The 25878-nt window shown below is 28.6% G+C and overlaps 1 protein-coding gene across 1 annotated transcript in view; it reads left to right on the top strand.

Moving 5' to 3' along the window:
- Positions 1–14383, top strand: part of LOC129961023 (cartilage oligomeric matrix protein-like) — a 112261-nt gene extending 97878 nt beyond the window's left edge. Inside the window, exons 20-25 of the mRNA XM_056074819.1 lie at positions 118–166; positions 2320–2407; positions 3793–3976; positions 6966–7063; positions 9721–9860; positions 13989–14383. Of these exons, the coding sequence (XP_055930794.1) occupies positions 118–166; positions 2320–2407; positions 3793–3976; positions 6966–7063; positions 9721–9860; positions 13989–14176 (747 nt within the window). The 3' untranslated portion in view covers positions 14177–14383. The remainder of the gene's footprint in view (positions 1–117; positions 167–2319; positions 2408–3792; positions 3977–6965; positions 7064–9720; positions 9861–13988) is intronic.
- The last annotated feature ends 11495 nt before the right edge of the window (positions 14384–25878 follow it).

Here is a 25878-nt window from a genome sequence, read left to right as displayed (position 1 = left end):
GTCTCTGGAAGCAAAATATTTCTGGTTCCTTTCGGAAAAAAATCATTATCTTTTCGGATAACGAGAGATGAGGTTTTAGTTTCGTTAACGAGCTGTTGTGTTTCTTTCCACCCGCAGGGGGCCGAAATTGTCCAGACGATGAACAGTGATCCAGGCTTAGCTGTGGGTAAGTTCATTGTTAATATGAGTACATGCCTAACGAACTAGAAAATAACTAGAGACTATTGTTAAATGCATTATTCTAATGCTTTTATAGACAGTGCATACACTCTTCCAAAATAATGCTGAATCTAATCTCAAATTGCCAAAAATATTTGTTTTATACTTTCAATGAATTTTAATCCTTGTAAAATTTTATGCGTTTCAATCACTAGGAGGTTCTAATTATTAAATGCCATCCTTATTACTGCAGTTATTATATTAAGCATTAATTCACGATTATTTATTTATTCTAAATCATTAATTAACAAAACAATTAATTGACATACAGAGTAAAGTTTGAAATTACTGTAAATATATAGTTTTAAAAATGATCTATTGTTTCAAAATTATTTCGTATTTCTAGTAATTATAATATATTAACTATTTTGCATGCATTAATCTTCAAGAGAATTTGATAATTAGTATTATGTATAATTAACTAGAGAATATTGTTAAATTCATTATTTTAATGCTTTTATAGGGAGTGTACACATTCTTAAAAGAAGACGCTGAGCGAAATTTCAAATTGTAAAAAATATTTCTCATATACTTTTAATAAATTTTAATCCTTGTAAAGCTTTATGTGTTTTAATCACTAGGAGGCTTTGATTCTTAAATACCAACATCATTATTACATATTAAACATTAATTCAAATTTATTTATTTAATTATTAATTCCAAATCACTAATTAATTAAACATTCTATTGACATACAGAGTTATGTTTAAAATTACTGCACAGATACAGTTTCAAAAGTGATATTTGTTACAAATTTTTTTTATATTTCTAGAAATTACTTAGAATATTTTAACTATTTTGCATGTTTAAATTCTCTAAAGGATTTGACAATTTGGAATGTGTATGATTTATAGAGTATTAAAATATAGTAATTCAAACTTAATTCGGATTATTAATATCAATTAATAAACTATAACTTTGAAAACAACATTATGCCCATTTATAAAGTAACTAATCTCTTCATTTATATATAAGGTAGTGCATAAGTTCACTATGGAAATAGTAAACTTTAAATCATTCAGGTTTGTCAATGGCATTTAATTTTTAATTTATTGCACATAAGATTTTAAAATTTCTTTTCAAGTGGGAGTTTTCACATGAAATTATTATTGTTCTTATTTATTTGCATCAAGGAGATAAATGCGATTCATTGTAAACTATATTTACAGTTAACTAGCGAAATAAACATGATCGATTGTTTTGATTACTACTGCTATTACTGCATAGAATTAAGTTATTGCTGAGTACGAGATAAATTTAAAAAGATCCTGTGAAGTAGAATTTGTCTCATGATATATGGAGTATTTAAAAAAAGATGAAATGCATTTTAACTTTTTAGCTATCAGAAATAAGAAAACTGAATTACAAAATTCTATTAAAAAAAAAGTAGGATTTTGATTTAAGCTAAGTATTTTGTACTTAATTTAGTCTGTACTATGAAGTTACATTTCTCCTATTTTTATAAAATCCTTTCTGCTTCTTAAGACAAAATTGGAGAATGGAATTTTTTTTTCTTTTGCTGCAACTACGTTTTTCTAAAAACTGACTGAAATCACTGACTTTGTTCAAGAAGTTTTTATAAATTTTAAAATTGAAAACTTTTAAAAATTAATAGAAACATTATTTTATATAAGATTTTTCTTATTTTATTTCAAATTCGTTTGGAATTTATTTATCCATTTATGTCCAGTAATTTTCGTAAACATTTCTTAGCAAAAAAATTGCCAAAAATTATATTTAACTATTCAAAAATATTACTGTATTTTTTTTTCAATAAAATGCACAATTTTTTTCTGTAAACACCATCTTATTATTATCAAAGAGCTACCCATTTAAAAATAACTTTTAAATAATTATTCCGACATTTATAATATTTAAATAATTTTGAGAAGGAAAAGAATTGTGAATGCAAGACGTGATTAAAGATATGTCAAATTATTTTTTGATTACATTTTAGTGAATCAAGAATGTAAATGATATATTTTATCAAAAACTGTAAATCGCTGCATATAAATATAGTAAATTCGCTTCAATTTGATCAACTTTCAATGGATGTAATGCTTATGAATTCTATTTCTGAAAACTTAATTCTTTATCTAGGATTTCATGCTTTCGGAGGTGTGGATTTTGAAGGCACTTTCTTTGTTGATACTGAAATCGACGATGATTACGTAGGATTCGTTTTCAGGTAATGACTTCTTTAAAATTCCATTACTGAACAATGCTTATTTAAACTATTTCACCCTAACTCCTCTAAATGAAATAGAAAAATACTAGCAAACAGATATCTATTTAAACTGTAACAGTAGCAGTTCAATGCACAATTATTCTCCCCAAAACAAGGGCTTGTTTATTGATTCAAAAAATCAATATATATAATTTTTTTAAGTTGAATTTCCCTGAAAATTAATTATCTTCTTTTCACTCATTATATAATTTCAAAGAAATAAAAATTAAAAATAGTAAAGCATCAAAATGAGGCACTGACTTGAACGATATCTGAAAAGAGCAATCCAAGGGCTAAAAGTTAATAGAGCTAAGAGCTATTTATTACCTTAAGTAAACAGTTACATTGACAGCACTGATGTAATATGAATAATATAGATGTATTTTTTAAAATTAATTATCAGTAGTTCTTCAAAAAAATCTTATTTGCTCATCGTTTTAAAAAAGCGAATACATCAAACATCTGTCATATATGAGACTCCAGTCCCCATTATCTCTTTAGTATGATTTAGAAGCACAGTTATTAACATCCCGTTTTAAAGAATATTTAAGCAATTCTCATAATTTTAATAAATCTAAAGTCATAAACTTGATTGTCTTCTCAAATTTAAATGCATTTTTTAAACATTTATATTAAGATCTCTTTGCCTTAAATACTGAGAATTTTTTTTTATTTCTTATTAATAGCATATTATGATGCTGTATAAATTTTATCTAATTAATTCGCTTTAATTATATATAATAATTTTACAAATATATATCAATGAAAAATTAATAAAATATGCAAAATAGAACAATGTGTGCAAAATGACGGCATAGGGGATAAGTGGATTTCGATAATTCACATTGAAAAATAGAATTACCATTAAAATATTTAATCTATTTGAAAACTAATATGGAAGAAAATTATAATTTTTCAAACTATATATATATATATTTGAAATTTTGTTAAATAGATGTTAAACATCCATTTCGATCAATAAACAAACACAATTTCAAATAAAATATTAACAAATGTAAATAAAATAAAAATATATTTTCTCTATATTAGTTCTATTCACAAATCCGAATAAAAATTATTTTACCTCAATTGACTGTGTGTTAATATTCCGATAATTAAATTATTAAATTCTATATTTACATTCAATAAATTATTTTTTGATTAAAAATATTAGTATCAATTTTTTATTAAGAAGACTAATAGTAATGTTATTTCTATTAAAATTATCCATCAGATATATTTTATTATTTCAGAAAAAAAAATTACAATAATATCTATTTAAATCTATCATTAAAAGAACAAAATGCATTTTTTTTTGTATTTAATAAGAAAATGATTTTTAATAGCTACCAGGATAATTCACATTTTTACACCGTTATGTGGAAAAAGAAGACGCAAACTTACTGGCAAGCCATGCCTTTCAGAGCTGTGGCTGAACCAGGCATTCAACTAAAATTAGTAACTTCTGCGACAGGCCCAGGTCAGATGATGCGAAATGCTTTGTGGCATACAGGAGATACACCAAATCAAGTAAGAAATGTTTTAAAAGAATTTTTTTTCTTGCTTAAATTAGCTTTTACTGAAAGAAAACGTCAATTTTTGAGCAAAAAAATTTTTGAATAGATTCCGAACATTATTAACCTATAAACAAAGAAGCCGTTGTTCGACTTTTAGGATAGATGCGTCTCCTCCAAATGGTTTTTATTATGACAAAAGTTTATATTGATATTTTCTTTAAGGCCATGTTCGATACGATAAATAAAATATATGTTTTGTTTAAGTCAAGATGGAGCTATAAATTTTTCAACTCGATTACATTAGCTCAGAACATTATAAAAAATACTATAATATTAATGTTTATTGAACTACTATTTTTTGTAATAATAATGAAATATGACAAAATAAAAGTGGTTTACTTTGGAAAAATGTTATAACATCCAATTTAGGGGAATAAATTTTAAAAATTCGTAACTTTTTAGTGCTTATCGAATAGTAATATCAGTTTAAATAACTTGCATAAAATATAAAACAAATTTGTTATTGCCTCGTAAAAAATACAAAAAATGCTCGCAACATGTACTTTGGACGCATTTGTAAAAGCCCAAAGTATTTGTTCCTGATCCGATCTGAACTTCTAGCAGATGTCCAAATTTCTAGTCGATCTGAAATTCTGCTGGGAAACATGAAAAAAGTCAAGTTATAAAGAAGAAAAGGAAACATTGTTTGTTGTCGTTTCCTTTATGCATTCCTTGTTCTTTCGTGAAATCTGAGTGTCGACGAAATGTTGCATTAGTACCGACTGATGATACTTTGGTAAAAACTAGGTAATGTGGGCACATTCTTGTATGAGCATGATTTAAAATTTTATCAAAAAAGTTTATTATTTTAAAGAGGAAGCGAAAAAAGATGTCACAGCAGCATTCTAAGTTAAATTAGCCAAATAACTTTACTTCTGGATCAAAATCTGCATTTGTTTGTCTTTCAGGTTAGTAATTATTATTTTGATTTTGCAAATTTACCTTTATCATATACAAAGTATAGAGAAAGTATTATAATCGTCAAAAAATTCGAATTCGAGATTTTGAAGAATTTTTACAATATAAAACTCTCCGAGGTCGAAAAACACATTTTTGGAAAAAAAAATTGTTTCTCCCTCCGTCCGTCTGTGACAAAGATATCTGAAAACCATTTTAAGCTCGATCGTTGAAATTTAGTGTATGGTCTTTACATCGAATTTGTAGATTTCTCTCAACTTTTGAGCAAAATCAATTCTGAAAAAAGTCTGTCTGACCGGCGATAAGTGAGTCAATGCGATAAGTGTTAAATGAAGACAGCTACATGGATTAAATTCGGTGGAAAAATTCAACATCAATATTGTAGACATATATGAAATTTTAAGGCAGATCCAAGAAAGAGTTGACTGTCGTTCTATAAGAAGAGTTTAAAATCGATAATCCCAAAACGAAATAACTTAAATACACCAAAATTGGTATGTGATTTTGTGACAAAAATTGAAGTTCTGTGTCAAATTTTGGCTTCAATCAATTGGAAAAATCTTGTCTAAACACAAATTCATCTTTATTAGAGAGTATACGAGAAATTTTTCTGGAGACTCCTCCCCCCCCCCTTCGATTTCGTATAATTAATCAAATGGAAAAATATGTTGGTGTATCTGAAGGATTTTTAATGCTCTTCAGTAACGAACATGCGGTTCAAAATATATCTGGTTCTTTCAAATGTCAAAAGAGATTTTTTAAAGCTAACTGTAAAATAAGACTACTGAAATTATAGTTCCTTCTTTCTGGTACTTCTTTCAAAATTAAAGATTTTTTTTTAACTAATATCAAATTTTAAGTTTCTCGGCGATGCTACAATTTTTCTTTACCAACTGATTTTTAAACAGCAGTTTGGAGAGTTTTTAATCTTTTTTAAAAATTCGAATTATTTCAAATAGAATATTTAAATATTTCCAATATTTTCGAACCTCTTTTTATAAAAATCATAAAACTTTTTATCACTATATTATATATTTATATATGGTTATTTGAAATAAATGTCATTTGAAATGTTACATTTAAAAATATATAAAATCAATTTAATTAATTCAATCCTATATTACTTTCTAAAAAAAGTATATGAGATTTTTTTATTTAAAAATAAATAAGTGAAAATGGAAATTTTAACAATTTAAAGGGCACAGATGCTATTAACTCCCTCCAGTTTTTCATTTTCCTCGTAATATCATAATTTTAAGAATTTCGGTTTGAATGAGAGATTGAATTTTCCATATATACCTTCCCTAGTTAACAGGTAGCTACTATTTTACAACAATATGAAATTTACACAATACAACAATATGGTTGTTAAAAATATTTAATTACATATCTCAAGGATCGTTGACGGTTGCATTACGTATTTAAATATATTTCGTAATTCTTCAATATTTGTCAAAATATTAATAAACTTTATGCCATATATAGAAACATATATCAGTTAGTACTTATAATCATTTTTCTGTATCTAACTGAAGAAGATATAGAATAGTTTCGATTTAAAAATAAAAATGAATAAAAAAGGTGACTGAATTTAAGATATATTTACATGCTATGCCAGTTCAAATAATTTTTTTTATAAAATTTTATATATTTGATTATGTGCATTTTGATTAAAATACTTGCTAGCACAATGAACTGTCCTTAATGACACTATGGCAATGATAAAACAAATATATATTAATTTTATTTATAAAAATATATATAATAATTGTTGTTTTTACGTATTTTACACTTCCATGAATTCAACGATAAATTTATCTTTTTTTTCCAAATTTGATAGAATATATGGAATTAAATCTGTTTCAAAGCAACATTCTAACCAATAAATTGAAAATTACTAGACATATAACTCAAGGATAAGATTTACACTGATTGTTAAAAAAAAAAAAAAAAAAAAAAAAAGATGTTAAATTTTGTATGAAGGTTTTAAATTTTGTATTTAAAGAATATTAAACCCATTTTAGGTACGTTTGCTGTGGAGAGATCCAAAAAATGCTGGATGGAGAGAAAAAGTTGCCTACAGGTGGCTATTACTGCACAGGCCAAAAATTGGTCTTATCAGGTAAAAAATAAAAAGGAATAATCAGGCATTTTGATTGATTAATAAGCATAATTTGATGAAGAGTAGAAACATTTATATGCTTATAAAAGTTTAAAAAGTGTTCATCTGGAAACAAACCAATAATCAAGGTTTCAAAGGAGAAATTACATTTAATGGAAATAAACCACTTTGCATAAAAAATAAGAATCTCTCAATTCATAAGGAAACAACGTATTTTTAGTTTCATTATATTAACGTTCCATTTCAAAGCAACAATTGGGCTATATTGTGACAGACCTCGTAATTTTGAACCGCAGTCAGATGATAAGAACGACACCTGAGCTGGCACAGCCCTCCCTAAACTTCTCCACCATTCCAGCGGGAAGATATGTGGCCCCGACAGACTTAACGTGCACCATACCCGCTTATAAGACAGGTTCTTCTGTGAAATCGGATCTCGAATCTGCAACCCTCAGATCCCTTGACCTTGCCATCAGACCACCGTGGCCCTCAATGTAAACTTGATTGTCCCCAAAAAGTGTTCAATGTTGCAATATTGAATACTTGCAAGCAAATTTTCAAAAATTTTGATTATAGTAATTGTTTTTAAATAGTACCAATAATGTTTTTCGAAGCAACAAAAATAATTTTTTTTTAAATCCCACCTATACACTATAGCACATTTATTGTAAGAAATACATCTTTCTTTATTGCCAAAATATATTCATATCATACAAAATGAATCAACTTCAAGATTTAGTAAAACATTTAAAAAAGAATAAAAAAAAAAAGGAATCCACAAGTAAACCAGATGAAATAAAGACATCGACATTATCAATTTAACCAAGAATTGATGGCCTCTCTCTGTATAAATTCAATTAATGGATCTTAATTGCATCTATATACCACAAGGTTACAAAGTACTCCTTGAATTTCTGAAGGCAAATCTAATTACTCTTTACCATGAAAACACAAGAAACAAAAGAAAAGAGATATCATTAGAAATAATCAATTGCATTGCTTTAATTCAAGTTCTTTAATACTAACAAGCATAATTAATTAAAGATTTTTAGCTCGAACGGCTCTATCCATATTCTCAATGAAAGATAAAAAGGACGATTTCGAAGATTTTAATTAAATCCTAAATTACTCTCAGAGGATGAATTTGAAATGCTCCCAGAAAATCTGGTATTCCGGTAGTTTTAGAACAATTGCTAAAGGAAATACAAAAGAAAGATAAAAATCTAATGGTGGAACACTAATCACAAAGTAATGAGAAAAACTATCAGCAAATGACATCATCCGATTATATGTCACTTTTAATTTATAGAAGAGTCGACATCTTGGTAATATTTTTTAAAGTTTCTTTTTTCAGTGAAACTCACTAATAAGGCACTTGAAAACCAAGATTATTTACAAAATTGGATCCCTCCGAATTAACATTGTAATAATTGTAATAACTACGAATTATGTTTTAATCGCTCAACTGTTTTGCCCGAGTGCCATACGTGCATCGATTTATCGAATTTTGACAGTTGCAAGCAAAAAATAAACCATTCATAACGATTATAATTCAATATTAAAATTACTTCGAATACATATATAAGTATTCAATGGATTTTCATTTGAATCAAAATGAGAAAATATTCCCAAAATAGAAGCTGTTATCTTATTAGATAGTAAAAAAAAAATAATAAAATAAAACAGTTAAATGGTTAATGACGCTATGAACTTTGAGGATTGTCTAATGGTTTGGAACGGTATTGCTTTTAGAAATAAAAGAACAAAGCGAATAATATGATTACCAAATGTGAATTATTTATAACTAGGTATGGGGCCTTCTGTTTTTCCAAGAAATTAGATTTTATATTTTACTGAAAAAGACAGTTATAAAAGAAACAGTTGAAATCAAGATTCTGGAAGTTGCAAATGATATTTTACCTTCCAATGTTGAAATCAATATTCAACGACAATTTAATAGCTTGATTTTCTTCCACTATATATCCAGCTTACATAAAGAATAAGGAGGTGATGAGTGTAAAAGCCAATGTGCAATTAGAAGATAAATTACCCGGAGAATTATATTTGCAATGCCACTATATATCATGTGACATGATTCCATTAAAAAGGCTCAGGTACACAATAAGCAGAAAACAGATTCAAGTTTATTAAAAAATAACGGCCTTAATGTCTACCATAATTTCATAAAAATGTTCTGCTGAGGGAATCAACATCAAAGTTCAGCATAAAAAGATTTAATTAAAATTCACCAATTTTCTAGACGAATAAACTGCTTATTAAAGACGGCTAGAATTTTTATTATTTAAAAGTAGGATAATAAAGTTTAATATGCATTGTATTAATTACAAACTTGAATGGATTCTTTTTAATAAAATAAATTATTATATATCTTAGATGTTCCTTATATTCAAAAAATTTTTTCTGAGCAAATATTGTTCTTAGTTTATGAGCTTTTTTTTTTACATTTTAAAAATTTCTTTCAAAAGTATTTTGTTCAGATTCGACGGTTAAAAGATATAAAAATATCAGTAATAAAAATTTCAACATTTTAAACATCTAGATTGTTTATTTAAATAAAAAAATATCAAATCTGTCGAAATACATATTTGGCTTTTTAAATTCATATTTTTTTTTTTTTTGTCTTTTGCTGTTGTTAGATTACGAATATTTGAAGGCGAAAACATGGTTGCCGATTCCGGGAACATATTTGATAGTCAGCTGAAGGGTGGAAGACTTGGCGTTTTCTGCTTCTCACAAGAAGCCATCATTTGGTCTGATTTAGTGTACAGATGCAATGGTAAGCATATTTGTTGGAGTAAGATAAAACTTACTATCAACTCTCCTGCTACACGATATGGCGATAATAAGATGCAAGAATCATGATAAATATTTTAAAACACTTCATGTAGTTAATTACTGCAAAATTTCATTCTTTATTAACAGAACAATTTTTATTTAGAAAATATTAACAAGCTTGCGTATTCTGTTACACAGAATGTAATTATTTTTTATTGAATTCTCTTGAATATTCTTAACGTATTAGATATTGGTGGTTTCATATCATATGGTTTACAACCACCTGTGTTATAGGTGAATTAAAAGTATATTATTTGTCTCTTAAAAGCCCTTTCCCCGTTTGTTTTAAAAAGAAGACAATTGGAAATCTTTACTATAACAAAAAAAAATCAAGAATAGGTATTTTATTTTATTATTTAATCCTTAATGCTCTTTGAAACACCTGTGGTGAAAAAGTAATATAGCATTAGAATAAAAAAAATATGTACATTTCATTTTAAAAATATACACATCTGCATCTTAATGGAATAGTTAAATAACATATATCCAAACAAATTCTTCGCTGAGAAGAGAGTTTTGATCATGGGATAAAAAACGCTTTTATTCAAGTAATTTGGTAAAGATTATTTACCAATAGCAGGAGAAACTGATTTGGTCAAATAAAAAAATTGCTGCAATTATTGATACCATCATAATTTACTATTAAAAATTTCCTAATCGCTCTCTCTTTGTGACCAAACTAATCTTTATTTGCTGCCTTAAAAGATTAGTTAATATTAGTTTTATCTTAACTCATCGAAGAATTTCCTCAGCAGTTAAAAAAAATGAAAAAGAATCTGCCTCTTACAGTCATTTATTAACACCAATGCAGAAGAGATGAGCAAATGAAAGATGGAAATCAAACAATTTTTAGTAGCATTCATAAGGCGAATAGAGAAGAACTGATACCGAAGCAAAAAATAGCGTTGAGAACTCTTATACTTAAATTGTACTAAAACGAATTCTGAAACATATTTTTGCCGTAAGTAGTCGATTCTTATTCCCTAAATTTAAAAAAAATAGAATTCGAACATTTTTATTGAAAAATGATAATTTTAAAGATAGCCTATAAAAAATAGAATGCTAAAACCTTTGCTAATTATAGAAAACAGACAAATGATATGTATTATTTCATTATATGTATTAATATATTACATGAAATAAATTTAGAAAAAGAAATTATTTAACGTTTGGGGAGACTCCAAAATGATTTAACATGTTAAAAGCTGTACCAATCATTGGTGACAGATACGGAATAATCTGTTTGGACAGCGTAAATTACTGGTGACTGACCGTATACTTTTATTTCTTACTTCGTAGTCACCAAGGACTGACTATACTTTCCGTTCAAAACCACATCAGTCTATATTGACTGACAATATAATTTTTGATCAGGCTACATTAGTGGTTACTGATTGACAATATACATTGGAAAATTAAATTCGCTTAATAAATTTCAATCTGGGGATCACAAAATAATACATCCGCAATATTACATAGATCTCTGGCATATGAAACCTCTCAACATATGAAAGAGAAAGGTAGAAAAAATGCCAAAATAGGCTTGGCGTTCAATGTATTAATTATATTCTCTAAATTCTCTATGCCGAATCTGTGATTAATTAATGAACGATTCCGGTAATATACACCGTCACGGAACAGAATATATTTGCTATCATTGTAATGATTGATGGGAGTGTTTTTATCTTGATGGTACGGCTTAATTTAAGGCATGACACAATACGGCTTATTTTAGCTCCCTAGTATGGTAAATAAAATTGAGAATGCATTTTGGACGCAGTTCGTCCTTTCATGATTAAACTTTGATGCAGATCTATATCAGTGGCAATGCCATGTAGCAAAATTTCATTTACTAAGTAATTTTTTTTGAGTTAACATTTTAATACGTACACAGATGGGCAAACAAAAAAAAATGTGTCCAAAAATTGATAGAAACTTGCAAATTTAGTGTAAAGGACACCTTATAAATTTTCATTTTTCATTAATTATATGCGCAGATACATGTATACATCGCCCTTTTTTCAGTTTGTCTATACGAAGTATAAAAAGAAAAAAAGGTATTGTAATGTTCAAAAAAATTCGAATTTGATATGTTGACGAATCTTTATATTTCAGGTCACCATGAAGCCGAAAAAAGCATTTTTGGAATTATGGCTGCTTATCGCTCTGTCTGCAAATGCAATAATTTAAAAGTACTTTAAGCCAGAAAGATGAAATTTGTATATTATCTCAAATACGAATTCTATCTAATTCGTATATGAGATAATATACAAATCTAATCGTATCTAAATCGTATATGAGATAATAAACAAATCTAATCGTATCTAAATCGTATATGAGATAATATACAAATCTAATCGTATCTTATTCGTATATGAGATAATATACAAATCTAATCGTATCTTATTCGTATATGAGATAATATACAAATCTAATCGTATCTTATTCGTATATGAGATAATATACAAATCTAATCGTATCTTATTCGTATATGAGATAATATACAAATCTAATCGTATCTTATTCGTATACGAGATAATATACAAATCTAATCGTATCTTATTCGTATACGAGATAATATACAAATCTAATCGTATCTTATTCGTATACGAGATAATATACAAATCTAATCGTATCTTATTCGTATACGAGATAATATACAAATCTAATCGTATCTTATTCGTATACGAGATAATATACAAATCTAATCGTATCTTATTCGTATACGAGATAATATACAAATCTAATCGTATCTTATTCGTATACGAGATAATATACAAATCTAATCGTATCTTATTCGTATACGAGATAATATACAAATCTAATCGTATCTTATTCGTATACGAGATAATATACAAATCTAATCGTATCTTATTCGTATACGAGATAATATACAAATCTAATCGTATCTTATTCGTATACGAGATAATATACAAATCTAATCGTATCTTATTCGTATACGAGATAATATACAAATCTAATCGTATCTTATTCGTATACGAGATAATATACAAATCTAATCGTATCTTATTCGTATACGAGATAATATACAAATCTAATCGTATCTTATTCGTATACGAGATAATATACAAATCTAATCGTATCTTATTCGTATACGAGATAATATACAAATCTAATCGTATCTTATTCGTATACGAGATAATATACAAATCTAATCGTATCTTATTCGTATACGAGATAATATACAAATCTAATCGTATCTTATTCGTATACGAGATAATATACAAATCTAATCGTATCTTATTCGTATACGAGATAATATACAAATCTAATCGTATCTAATTCGTATTTGAGACTCAAACTTCTATCTAATTTTAAATGAAATTTACTCAGAAAATGTCTGCCAGCCCGGCTTTCGGAAAACAAGTACATTCGATAATTGCAAAACGAAAAACGCTATATAGATAAAATTGTACACATATGTAGCATATAAAATGCAAATTCTTATCACATTTTAAACTAAATAGGTCAAAGGATTGCCCGTTTATCAGCCTATACTTTCTTATGCGTGTAAATGCAACAGCATAGAAACGGAATGACTTAAATAAATGAAATTTAGAATATGGAATTGCAGTTCTATGCTATTCCATATTCAATTCAATCTATGGAATCTATCAATCTATATAATCTTGGTTTCAATCTATTAGAAAAACATATCTAAAATCCCAGTTCGATTTTCAGGTACTTGTGTATTAACCTCATGCTAGCGATTAATAGCCAAATCTCACACGATAGATTCAGTAAAAATGCTTGATTAACCTTATAGATCTACATTTCATAACTAATGCTTGCCAATGCTATGTAAGACACTCGTGATCTTATCCAAGATTTTTATTTTGTGTGGGTGGAGGGGTGTGCCATAAAGTTTTGAGGAAATCACTCAAACTATATCACTCATTTTTCTTTTTTGAAAAAGGGTCGTTTTCAACTCGGTTTTTGACGATTGCAGCATTTTCTTTTTCCATACTTCATATATGAGAAAGTTAAGAGCCAAGTGAATCAACGAAATAGCGAACAGATCACTCATCTGATATCATTAACATTTCAGAGGCCGTTCCATCTGCAATCTATAACGAACTGCCTCGTCAGCTGCAAAGCATGACAGAGATAGACAACACACGTTCCAATGAAATCATTCAAGTGGGGCGCAGAAGGACTGGAGATTTCCCCGCCGCATCTGGACCCCAGATGCATGCTGATCAACCCCAAGAGGAGGAAGAAATTGTGGCAGAATAGACTCTTTTTCAAATCTTTAAATGTCAATATTGTTGCTGTTGTATATTGTCCATTTCTCTGGAAAACTGCTTCATATTAAGTTTCACTCGTGTTTAAATTATTCGCTATGACACCATCACATTTCTATCCAAGGGAATATTTTTGTATTTTATAAATGTTTCTCTGAGCTGTTATTTGGTCTTTAAAATAAAATTATGTTATTGGTAATTATATATTTTAATTGTTTGAAGTCCCAATAATTAAAACGGTGATGTAACATTGATTTTTTTTGACGTGACGACTATGTCTATTTAGGACAAGATGCACCAAGAACAACGATGCGATAAGAAAGTGGATATTATATATGTATAGATATTAAATGTTGCAATTTTATATTTTTCTAATTTAAACATCAGGTTTATGCCTATAATTTTCTTGAGTGAAACTACATCCGGATAAAGGGTAAAAGTGAATTATAGTGTGCACCCTGTTGCGCTAACAATGCCAAGTCGCCAATAAAGATATTCTTCTGCGGAACAGTTACGGTTACCATTTCCCGCCATATAAGTAGGACTTTTTACTGATAAGTATTGTTTTTTTTTCATACTTCCCGGTGCCTTCTACAGACGCCGAAGGCATCTGTAGAAGGCACCGGGTAGAATTTTTTTAACTTAAAAAAACATCCTACGTCTTCGCTAGCAACGGGAGCGGGAACCTAGTAGCTTCACTAGCACATTGAACATAAGGACTGTGTGGATAACAGAAACAGTACATAACCAAAAGAACGGAGGAAGAAGGAACATTCTCCATTCAAAATTTCAAACATCCTTTTCCCAACTTCATCAACTCGTAAAAAAATATATTCCACTCACCCTTCATCCATTCTGCCGATTCGATATCAAACCATTCTCAATACAAAATTTCAAACAAGCATCCTTTCCTAACTTCATCAACTCGTAAATATATATATATATACACATTTAACTCACTCTTCATCCATTCTTTAGGTTCGAAATACTCCCGACACAACAAATTATGAAGAGAACCAACCGTTAGAACACCAAAAAAATTACGAGAACTGCGAAGAATTCCATTGCAGCTGTCTTTTAAAGTGAGAATGCAGACGATTTTTTAAAGCGCATACTGAGAATTGCAAAAAGAATAAATATTTTCTAAAAAAAACTATAAAACTATAAAATTGAAAAAGAATAAATATTTTCTGTTCGTATTCAAATTAAAAAAAAGGAAAAAAGAAAATAACTTTTAATAATAAGCTTAACTTTCTTTATTTAATAAACTTTTAATTATAATAAAGAACAAAATTAAAATCTTGAATCGATATTTTTATAATATTTTTAATTTAACATTTTTCATAATATAGTTGCAGTTTATGTACAACTCAACCATTGCAAAATGTAGTAAACAAAACAGCATTAGGGTTGCTAGAAGAGTGATCCGATGGGTTGCAATATCGCGACAAACTCGGGAGCACACTATTCTTCCTTTTATCCCGAATAAAGAAAGATCCAGTTGTGGAATTTGTCTAAAATTAATAATTTTAATTATAATATTTAAAAAAAAAACACTTCTTTAGTACATTTTGCATTATATATAAAGAGTATATTCTTTTATTTATTTTCTTCAGTACCTAATTTTTTAAACTTATAATTATATACAAATATTATGGAAATTTGAATCAAATTTTAATGATATTTATTACAAAGTGTCACCACTGGTATAGATTAATTTAATTAGATTGAGTAATTGATAATTACATTCCGAAAATACTAGGATAGTATATCATCATGGAGGACACAAATGTATAAGATTTCAAAATTTTACCACAGAGAAAGTGAAAAAAATCAATTATAAATTGCTGTCCTTATAAATATGAATAAAAGCAATTCGTTTAACTTGATAAGAATAATTTCTAATAAAATATCCATATAGTATCATTTGAGAATAATCGCTGGTCTCTTAGCGGCGAATCTTGGAAATTTATATATTTTATCACAGCACTAAGACAAAAAATATCAATTGCGAATTTGTAAAGTCTTAAAAAATGAAGTATAAAATAATTCTCGGCACTCAAATTCATTAGAGACCCTGAAATACTTATCCCTCATTATATACAAATAAAAAAAAACTAACTAACAGTTCAAAATTCATTAACAGTTAATTTAAAAAGGTAGGGAGTAAATTTTTTAATATCGAAATTATACAATTTACTTTAAATATTGTGCATCAGCTTATTTATTTCATTAATATTAACATTAACATTATTTTTAGTGAAATATATTGTATATTTAACAATCCTTTTTCCTAGCTCAACCATTCTTATTTTAGATAACTCTATAAGAAAACAACCTTGTTATATTTCCTCCCTGGAAATTTGTAATTTTCGAGAAAGATGAATGTAGTTTCGAGCGGTTATTAATTGCAGAAACTGAAAAAATATTGCAAATAAAGAAAACAATTAGCTTAAAAATTTTTCAAAAGGAATAAACATTTTGTCATCATAACTGTCTTAAATAGGTAAATTGTTTTTTACAAAGAAAATATGCTGAAAGAGAAGGTATTCATTTGCTATCACAAATGAGTTCAATCTTTGAGAAGAAATTAAAATATAAACCATTTAAATGCTATGCAATTTCCCATCCATTGGCGAAATTAATTCAGACCTTAATAATTTCTTTACAAGATAAATGAATAAAAAATAAAATCCAAGAGAACAGAAAAAAGTATTTTATATTATTTATTTGTTTTGGTCCTAAAAATCTTACATCAAATTAACCTTTCAACCGTCAATTGTTATTCTATTTCAAGGATTAGAAGTCAACCTGATGCAGTCCGGGTTTTTCATGAATTGATGTATTTGTTTTTTAATAGCAGTCTGCTTCCTTTAAAAAATATTTAAATTTGTTTGTAAACCTTGAATCAGAATAATGGTTTAAAAAATCGGAAGGAGCAGTATTAATTATAGCTTAATTCTGTAAAACTAATTTCAATTGGAACCATACGAATATATTTTTCATCTTTGCACTTGACTTGACACTACTACTACTTACACTTTCTACTTGAATTATCTTTTTTTAATTTTTGCATATTTATTAAATAATATTTCAAGTAATTAAAATACTTGATAATTATATTATAATAACTAATATTATTCTTACTTTAAGAACTTTATAAAGTACTTACCAAATGAAGCAATTTATCGAAAGGCCATTAATCTTGAAAAACACATTTTCTCAAAATTTCTTATTTTCCAATATATGATTTTACTCAAAACATGTAAGCTTCCATTAGAAATATAAGAGAACTAAAATATGGTTCTAAAAACGTTTGTTTATTTTTAAAAAAATATCTGAATATTCAGAGACATGAACGATGCCAAACATAAAAACAAGAACATCTCAACAAAGAGGAACAATTAAAACGGAAATGCTTGAAAATTCATCATAGTTGCATTGATTGATTTTTAAATTATATATGACTGCACATAAAGCAATTTTTGAAACTGGAAAAACGAATAATTATATCCCAGTAACCATTAATGAGATCGTTTTTGATTACTTTATTTTAATTACAATATCTAAGCTACACCAAGAGTAATTTAAGATAGACTTCATAATTTTGAAAGATTCAAATGAGTAGATCGAATTCTGAGCCGGCATTTACCTTATTCTGCTTCTGCGGCACTCGCGGTCCAATTTTACATATTATGTCTACATTCACAGCGATTGTTTGACAGCACCGAAGACCTCCGAATTCGAAGCCGATTCTGTACCACAAAGCCATCATTGTCCTCTTAAATTATTTGGACCCGCCGAAGTGTCATAATATCATTAATGCACTTGGCCAAGAGGCATAGTGGGCAAAGAAATAATCAGCGTATAATCTATGGAACATGTAGTCCATAAAAATAAAGAAAACAGAACTCAATGATTCCAATTCAGAGGGCATCAGAATTATTAGGTCACTTAAAACGTCTCTCTATTAAGAATCTATCGTGTTTATAACATATAATACAATGGTCCTTTTGTCATAGACAGAATTTAGATGTCTGTACCTGAGGTGGGTTGATATTATTGCAGGAAACTTACAATCATTTATTCTATTTCATTTTTACAATAGATGAAATATATTACTATTACTGTGCAAAGTTCAACCTATTCATTCTCGTTGAAAGAAGGCCGATGGAATATTTCAATGCCTGCCCTTATTTTGAAATAGCGGACCTTAATTTGATAGATATTTGGCATCCTTTCCAAAACTAGTTCTGCATAACCGATTAGAGTATGCATCCTATGCATATCGATTTATTGTATTCCTAAGCATACATTCGAAATCATTTGCTGGTGTTTTAATTCAACACAGATGTTATGTGGAATCCATAAATACTTCAAGTATTGATTTATAATTAAATCAAAATCATTCCCAAAATAGAAAAAATCATCTAATTAGATTGTAGAAGAAACTGAAATTGTTAAGATAGCTCTTATTGAGGGTTATATTATTGATTTCCTTTTCATTTCACATTGTAAATTTCCATATATTTGTTCTTGTGGTTAGGATTCGTTAAATAGTTTTAAATGGTGAGATATCTTTAGCAACACGAATATCAACTTCTTATTCACATAGAATGCCGTGGCTTTATATCGGAATAATTTGCTGCTTCATTGTGAATTGATAATTCAGATTAACAGGGTAAGGAGAGAATAACAAAAGGAGATATGATCGGGAACCAGCTTATCATGCAATAGCTCGGTTAATATGCAAAGTTGTTCGTTTAGAGTCGGCGGTTCAGTTCAGTTATATTAACGCCTCGTTTTAAAACAACGTTAGAACTATTTTGAAATAGACCTCGTAATTTTGGACCGCTGTCAGATGACGAAGATGACACTTGAGCTAGCGCCATCCTCTCCAAACGGAATCGGATCTCCTCTCGGAATCGGATCTCGAGCCTGAAATACTCCGGTTCCGAAGCCGACACCTTACCACCAGACCAATATGGCCTTAGAGTATCCGGACATCATTAAACAAAATGATTTTACAGATGTAACAAGATCAGTCTGTACCAGTCTATCTGTCTGCTATCAGTCTGTGTACAAAGACCATTGGCTGCTATTACCTGTAATGGATGGATGGTAAATAGACGCCACCTTATCACATCAATTAGATGGCGGGAAATACCTAACAGTTTGGGGAAACAATTTTACCGACTTAGGCTTCTGCTATTATTCGCCAAGATAAATGGTTCCAAAATGATTACATTTCTATACACTATATAAATATTATGCATAAATATATTATTTTAAAGAGGATTATTAGGAGAGTTGTTCCAATCTTTTAGTTATCAAATTTTACACCCGTAAATTAATTTATATGACCAAAAACATAAAATATTAGGCACGAGACTCTCGTAAACAAGGTAATGTATTTTGTTACCTGGGTATTTGTTGCCATTGGTAAAGTCATTTTCCAGTCTCCCCATTGCTTTGACAGGGCAGTAATCTGAATGACAATCCTGCTTTCTAGCAAACTGGGGCAACTTTAAGGACTTGCAGTAATTGTTCAATAACTATTAAGAAGTAATAGCAAATAAGTGATTTCCGGCAATTTTTCCTTTTTTTTTCCTGTTCTCTACCAATTACCAAATTTAAACAGTCTTAATCACAAATATACATTAATTACTGGCTACTGGCTTTAAGACTATCCCTATTTAAAATGAAATCGACTTGTCCAATAAAAACAACATCTTGCCATACATACTAATTAATCTGCCTGTATACTAAGGACATACTAATAAAATAAGACCAGTTAGCTGTCATGTCTTTGTTGTGGCATTCACCTAATTGGCTTAGGAATTTGGTATATTTAACGGTTTGTGAAAAGTCAAGTGTAAAGGAGCTTCAACATATCATATTATCTAAATAAAAGTTTTGTGATGATTAATTATTATTGTTAACAATTTCAAGAAAAAAAATCCGCATTTAATTTATCTGTTTAATGCATTTTGCATTTTTTATTAAAACTATGACTTTTTTGGACCCTTTATTGCGATAATGTTCTTGGAAATATTATATTTTATGTTTGGCAAACGAATCAATAAATTTTCTTTCTTTTTTCCTTTAATTATTATATGATTGTAAAAAAAATAAAGTTTATTCGATTTGAAAAATTCAAAAATACCTGATTGGTATTATTTTCGGTATTATATTGGTTTTCATAATTTGGTACGAATTATAAAATTTTTAACAACTAAGAGTTTTTCATATATAAATTTATCCTTAACTTTGACTTTCATATATATTCATGCATCTAAATATTGTTAATAAATACGAAAGGCTATTTATTGTGTTCTAAAATATATCCATATGGAAAATTGAAATTTATTATCCTCTTTTGAAAAAGAATTCTTTTCAAACATAATTATAATAATCAAATCATTTTAATAGCTGATAAATTTATTAAAAAAAGCAGATTATTATTTTTGAAAAACATCTACGAGCATTTAAAGAAGAATATAATAAAGTCCACTTGTCATAGCTCTCTTAATGATCTAAATCTTCGAAACATTTTACCTCTAAAAAATTTCGAAGTTATTATGTAATTGCAACTACATTTACCACGGTGCTTCAAACCTTTTTTTCCTTTTTTGATAACAGGTTCCAGTACGTGCTAATGTTTAGTTTTCTCCGAACTTCTTGTATAAATGGATAAAGCAGGAAAAATTCTTATCGTAAATTTCTGCGAAAATGCTGCTCCGAAACAATTCTCTGTTCCCGTGGTCCCAGGAGCCAAACAATTGACAAACTTTCTCCGGCTTCTAATCATAGCTAACTGCTCAAAGTGCGGGTTAACTGACTCGACTGCCTCCCGCCGTGGCACTATCCAGAATTCTTCTTGATGCTTCTTTGACGCATTAGCTCTCGTTTTCTGGTGGAAACACTGCTTCCCAGGTGGGTATTATTTGGAGTGCGGAGAAGTGTCTTTGTTTCCGCCTGAATTGGGGAGTCGGTTGCAGTTTGTATTCTGGAGCACGATCGGTGGGGATAAAAAGAAAGATTGTTGTTTGTTGCGTATCATCGTAATAATATCTGATTTGGTTTCTGTAGTTGAAGAGGCGGCTTAGAGATGTACTAGCTACGTAGTTCAGCATAAATAATATTAAACAGCATAGAAATGTCTTGGATTATTAATGTTTCATCATTAACTAATGTGTGGGCCATAAAATATTTAGTTTATTCGCAGAATGCGTTGTCATATTAGGTAAAAAATCGGTGAAAAATTTTGTGTTCAGATGGCTAATTGTTTTAAGTTACGTTTTCTCCAAAAAATGAGTTTTCACGCTCTAATGCTCTTGTTTGTTAATGGTTAGTACTTCTCAAAATATTTTATATAATATTAACATTTGATCACGTATAAAAACTTAGTTATTTATCGCTACGTCTAACGGAGAATATCTTTTTTTGTTACTGTTACAGAAAAACTCAGTGCACAACTCGGCAATGAATACTTTCTTTTACTTCTTCGGAAAACCTTTAACATGTTCCCTTCATGTCCTTCTGTAACCCTTCACGTTCACGTGATGCATATTATTTGCATGCAGCTAATTGCGGCCCCCATTGAGCATCTGGCAGGGGACAAAAAAAATGATGTGATGTCACAGCAAAGTAATAAGGAAACAAGTAATTGTGTTTTGGATACCAGGAGCTGTCATGTTTGTCATACGACTGAGTCGTCATGCGATTAACGATAATTAAAATACAATTTTTCAAGAAAATTTCAAAAATATTATTGAATTAATGTCTATGATTCCTTTGGATCCAAATCATGGGACTAAATTTTATAGTGATGAACAATTTTACTGTAGATAACATATCAGGAAAAATTTCAAATTACTATGCAATGCAGATTTATCAGTATAGTTTGTTTACAAATAAATGTCATTTCTGAATGATGATTAAGGTTTATCTATTACATTATTAAATGTCCGAAAATTTGCAATGTCAGATATGTAATTTGCGATGTTTCTCAGAATAATGAATAATAAATAACATTTATTCAAGCTATAAAAAGAATAGAAAATGAATTTTACAGTATGTTAGAGAAAAATGCAGTACGATTATTATTTTCTTCAAAGTTTATTGTGATAAATGCCGGTTTAGATCCTTAGAGATAGATTATTTTTCCTTTTATGATTATTTTATTTAATTATATTAACGTCTCATTTGGAAGAAACACGAGAGTTATATTAAAATGGACCTCCTATATAGAACTGCTATCAAATGATGAGGCTGACGTCTGGCTTAGAGTGTGCCAGACTCTGATACACGAAAGCCCTTTGGTGGAACCGTGCTCAGAACGTCGAATGCTCCGGTACCCAAATATTGATTTTAATACTATCGACTACCGTGGCCTCCAAATTAATGACGGAACACTTCTAAAAATTGATACTTAAAAGTGATGCATAAAAAATCTTTATCAAGATGCTATGAATACTTTTAATCATCTTTATATTAGTTCGAGAATACGATGACACGTTTATTTTCAAAATCAGTAGTAATTTGTAATAATTAAATTTAAGTTAATTATCAGATAATTAAAAATAATGATCCTAATAATAAAAATGCTTTTATGATTCTTAGTTAATTCATTAATTAAAAATAATATAAACATGTATTTAAGAATAATTATCCGTTTCATATAAATATATATCACAATTTTCATTCATAAACGCTGCAGCAGGCGTTAAACATCGAGGAAAATCAGCAATACAGATATGAAAGAAAACAGTAGTAATAATCAATTTATCGTTTCTATCCAAGTTAAAAGTATTATGAACAAAGTAAAACATTTCTACATGTACATATAGGCTTTTCACACATTGCACAACGTACGAAGATTTTTATTATATTATCGTCTAGTTTGAAGACATTTGCAACTTTCGGAACGGATCTCATCATATTGTGCTATGGTAATACGATGAGAAAGGTACTTCAGCCAACATTCTCTGATCAAATTTCCCACGTTTTGATTCAAATAAAAATATTTAAATCAAAACGGATTTAATGTACACCGAGTTGTGTACACCAAGTAATGTACACCAAGTACGCAGGTTGTGATTCTTTGGCAGAATCGGTACTGAACCTCAGGATTCGAACTATCCCGTCCAAATTCTATTGCCGGGGAACCAAGTACCAATAGATGAAGAGAATAGTATTTTAGAGATAAGAACGATATATTTGTAAACTTTAAATAGGAGACAAATAATCAATTTGTTCAGACACTCGTTTATGAATTTTGTGAATGTTTAGTCATCCCTAACTTTTTTTTAATTTTAAAACTGAATTTGATTTGTATTTAATCAGTCTCTAAGCGAATAAAGATACGAAGCTCGTCAGCGTTTTCTCAACATCCCCCCCCCCCGTCCCTATACTCCAATTTGACTACAGAAAAAATGAGTTGAAAGAAAAAATAAAAATAAATGAGAAAAAGATTACATAATGCACCATTTTTGTTATATTAAGTATCGATCATTTTCCCGTCATCTGTTCTTAAATAATATAGAATATTAAAAAGTTCTTTTTTATTACAACATCAGCAATACAGCTTATTATAACAGATGTATTCCTTGAACTCATATTCATTTCTTATATGAGTTGAATTTTTTCATCAAACTTTGGAAATGAATCCGAAAAAGAAATTGTTGATGCAAATGCACGTAACTTTTTTGTAGTGAAAAAAAATATAAAAACTATTTGAAAATAATACACTTATTAAACATCTGAACACATATATTTGCATTTAAATTCCAGTGAAATGAAATATATAATAAAAAAAATTGCAAATCATACTAAAGGGGATTGCATCGATTATATATAGTCTTCATTTCTTTGTAAATATTTATAGGAAGTAAAAATATAAACCTAATTTAGAAAGATGCTTCAAATATTGTTTATGTTCGTGATAATTACAAACAAGACTTCTCTTCGTCATACATTAGTCCAACTTACTACCATATAAAGAGTTTTCTGTGAATACTTTCAGTCAATTCGTTGCTTCACACAAAGAGACATTAAAACATGTCCATGAGTCCATTTTATTAGTCCATGAAATATACTAATAAAATGAAGATAAAGAAAATACTGTTATGGAAAATAGGCCCGTAGAATTGTTTAACGAACTCGATAACGGCTTACAACGCTTTATTCCATAAGAATGCACGAGAAGACAGCTTTCAAAAAAGAAACCTGCTAGAAAATAACACTTGCAGAAATCAATAGCATACACGCAAACAGTAAATCGTTATTGAACAGCCTCGACAGTACAAATGGCCCAGAGAGAATTCACTCGATTTCCAGTCATGTGTGTACGCCTTCCCTTTTATATTTTCTGCAATAGGGCATTGAATATTCAAGAAAAAGTTAGAAATGTCTTTATTAGCACTTAAGATATTTCCAAGACCCTCGCATATTTGAGAATCTACATTTTTGTCGCTAAAATAAGTCATTGACTCGGCATTCGTTAGAGTAATTTACAAAACTATTTCTCTTGCTGTGAGATTAACTGCTCAGTAAAGAAGCATTACACGTTCTTAGTAGCTCTTTTAGAAAGTACAGACAGCCGAGTGCAGGGTATATATGAGATTATCGTATGTAGGGTTTATACAAAAACCGACTTTTTGAAAAACCGGTTTTCGAATTCAATATTTCCAAAAAACCAGTTTTAGCCGGTTTTCGAATTTTTCTCAAAAAAAAAATAGAATAAAGAAAAATATTTTATTTAATTTATATAAAATAACAAAAAACAAAATCACTTATCAAAATCAAAATATTAAAAAAATTAAGGATTGCATATATACAAAATACTTACACAAAATAATCAAAACTCAAACAAAAATTTCAAATAATATTTATATTATTTTCATTAATTTTAATTTCTTCTAAGAAAACAGGATTTTAAAAAACATAAAATATCCATTGAAAGGTGGCTAAGTCTTGTTCTTATTTGGAAATAATATTGTCTGAAATTGAAAATACTCGTTCACTAGCAACTGAGCTTGGTTTTATAGTTTTAATGTCATCAAATAACAAATCTAAATCTTTTCCTCTTTTATTTGCTGCCTCAAATAATAAAAATTCAGCTTTCAGTGTCTTTGGATTTGTAAGTTTCTCTTCAGGATCTTCAAGAAACTTATGAATTTATTTTTCCATGGCTTCTTTTAAAAAATCATTACTCTGATGAGTAGTTTCCTCGATATACTCTTCATCAGAATCGGTTTCCACATAAGAATTTCGAAATATTCTAGACAATATTTTTCCAGATAACTTAATAATTTCGGTTTTTGAAACTAAAGAAAGTACACTAGATTTCTTCGCTGAACTATAAATGTCTTGTGGACTTTGCAAATACAGCAAAAGAGTTGCTAATTCTACTTGTCTTCTTTCTTGAATTCGTTCTTTTAAAGCATATAATAATTTCAAACTTATTTCAGTATTTAAATTTTTTAGTTAATTTAACTAGAATTTAAAAATACCTTCACTTGTTAATAAATTGGCATCTCGTCGTCCTAAGCCTTCAGTTGCTATAAATCGGTCCCAACCGATAAAGTTCATTTTTTGTAGAAGAAGAGGAATATCCATTTATCCAAGTTTTCAAATGCGACAAATTTACTTAAAAAAAAAAACCGGGTTTGCAAAACCGTCAAACCCTAA

The sequence above is a fragment of the Argiope bruennichi genome, chromosome 2, assembly GCF_947563725.1.
Source record: "Argiope bruennichi chromosome 2, qqArgBrue1.1, whole genome shotgun sequence".
Taxonomy (NCBI): domain Eukaryota; kingdom Metazoa; phylum Arthropoda; class Arachnida; order Araneae; family Araneidae; genus Argiope; species Argiope bruennichi.
This window is presented reverse-complemented; position numbering and strand designations above follow the sequence as displayed.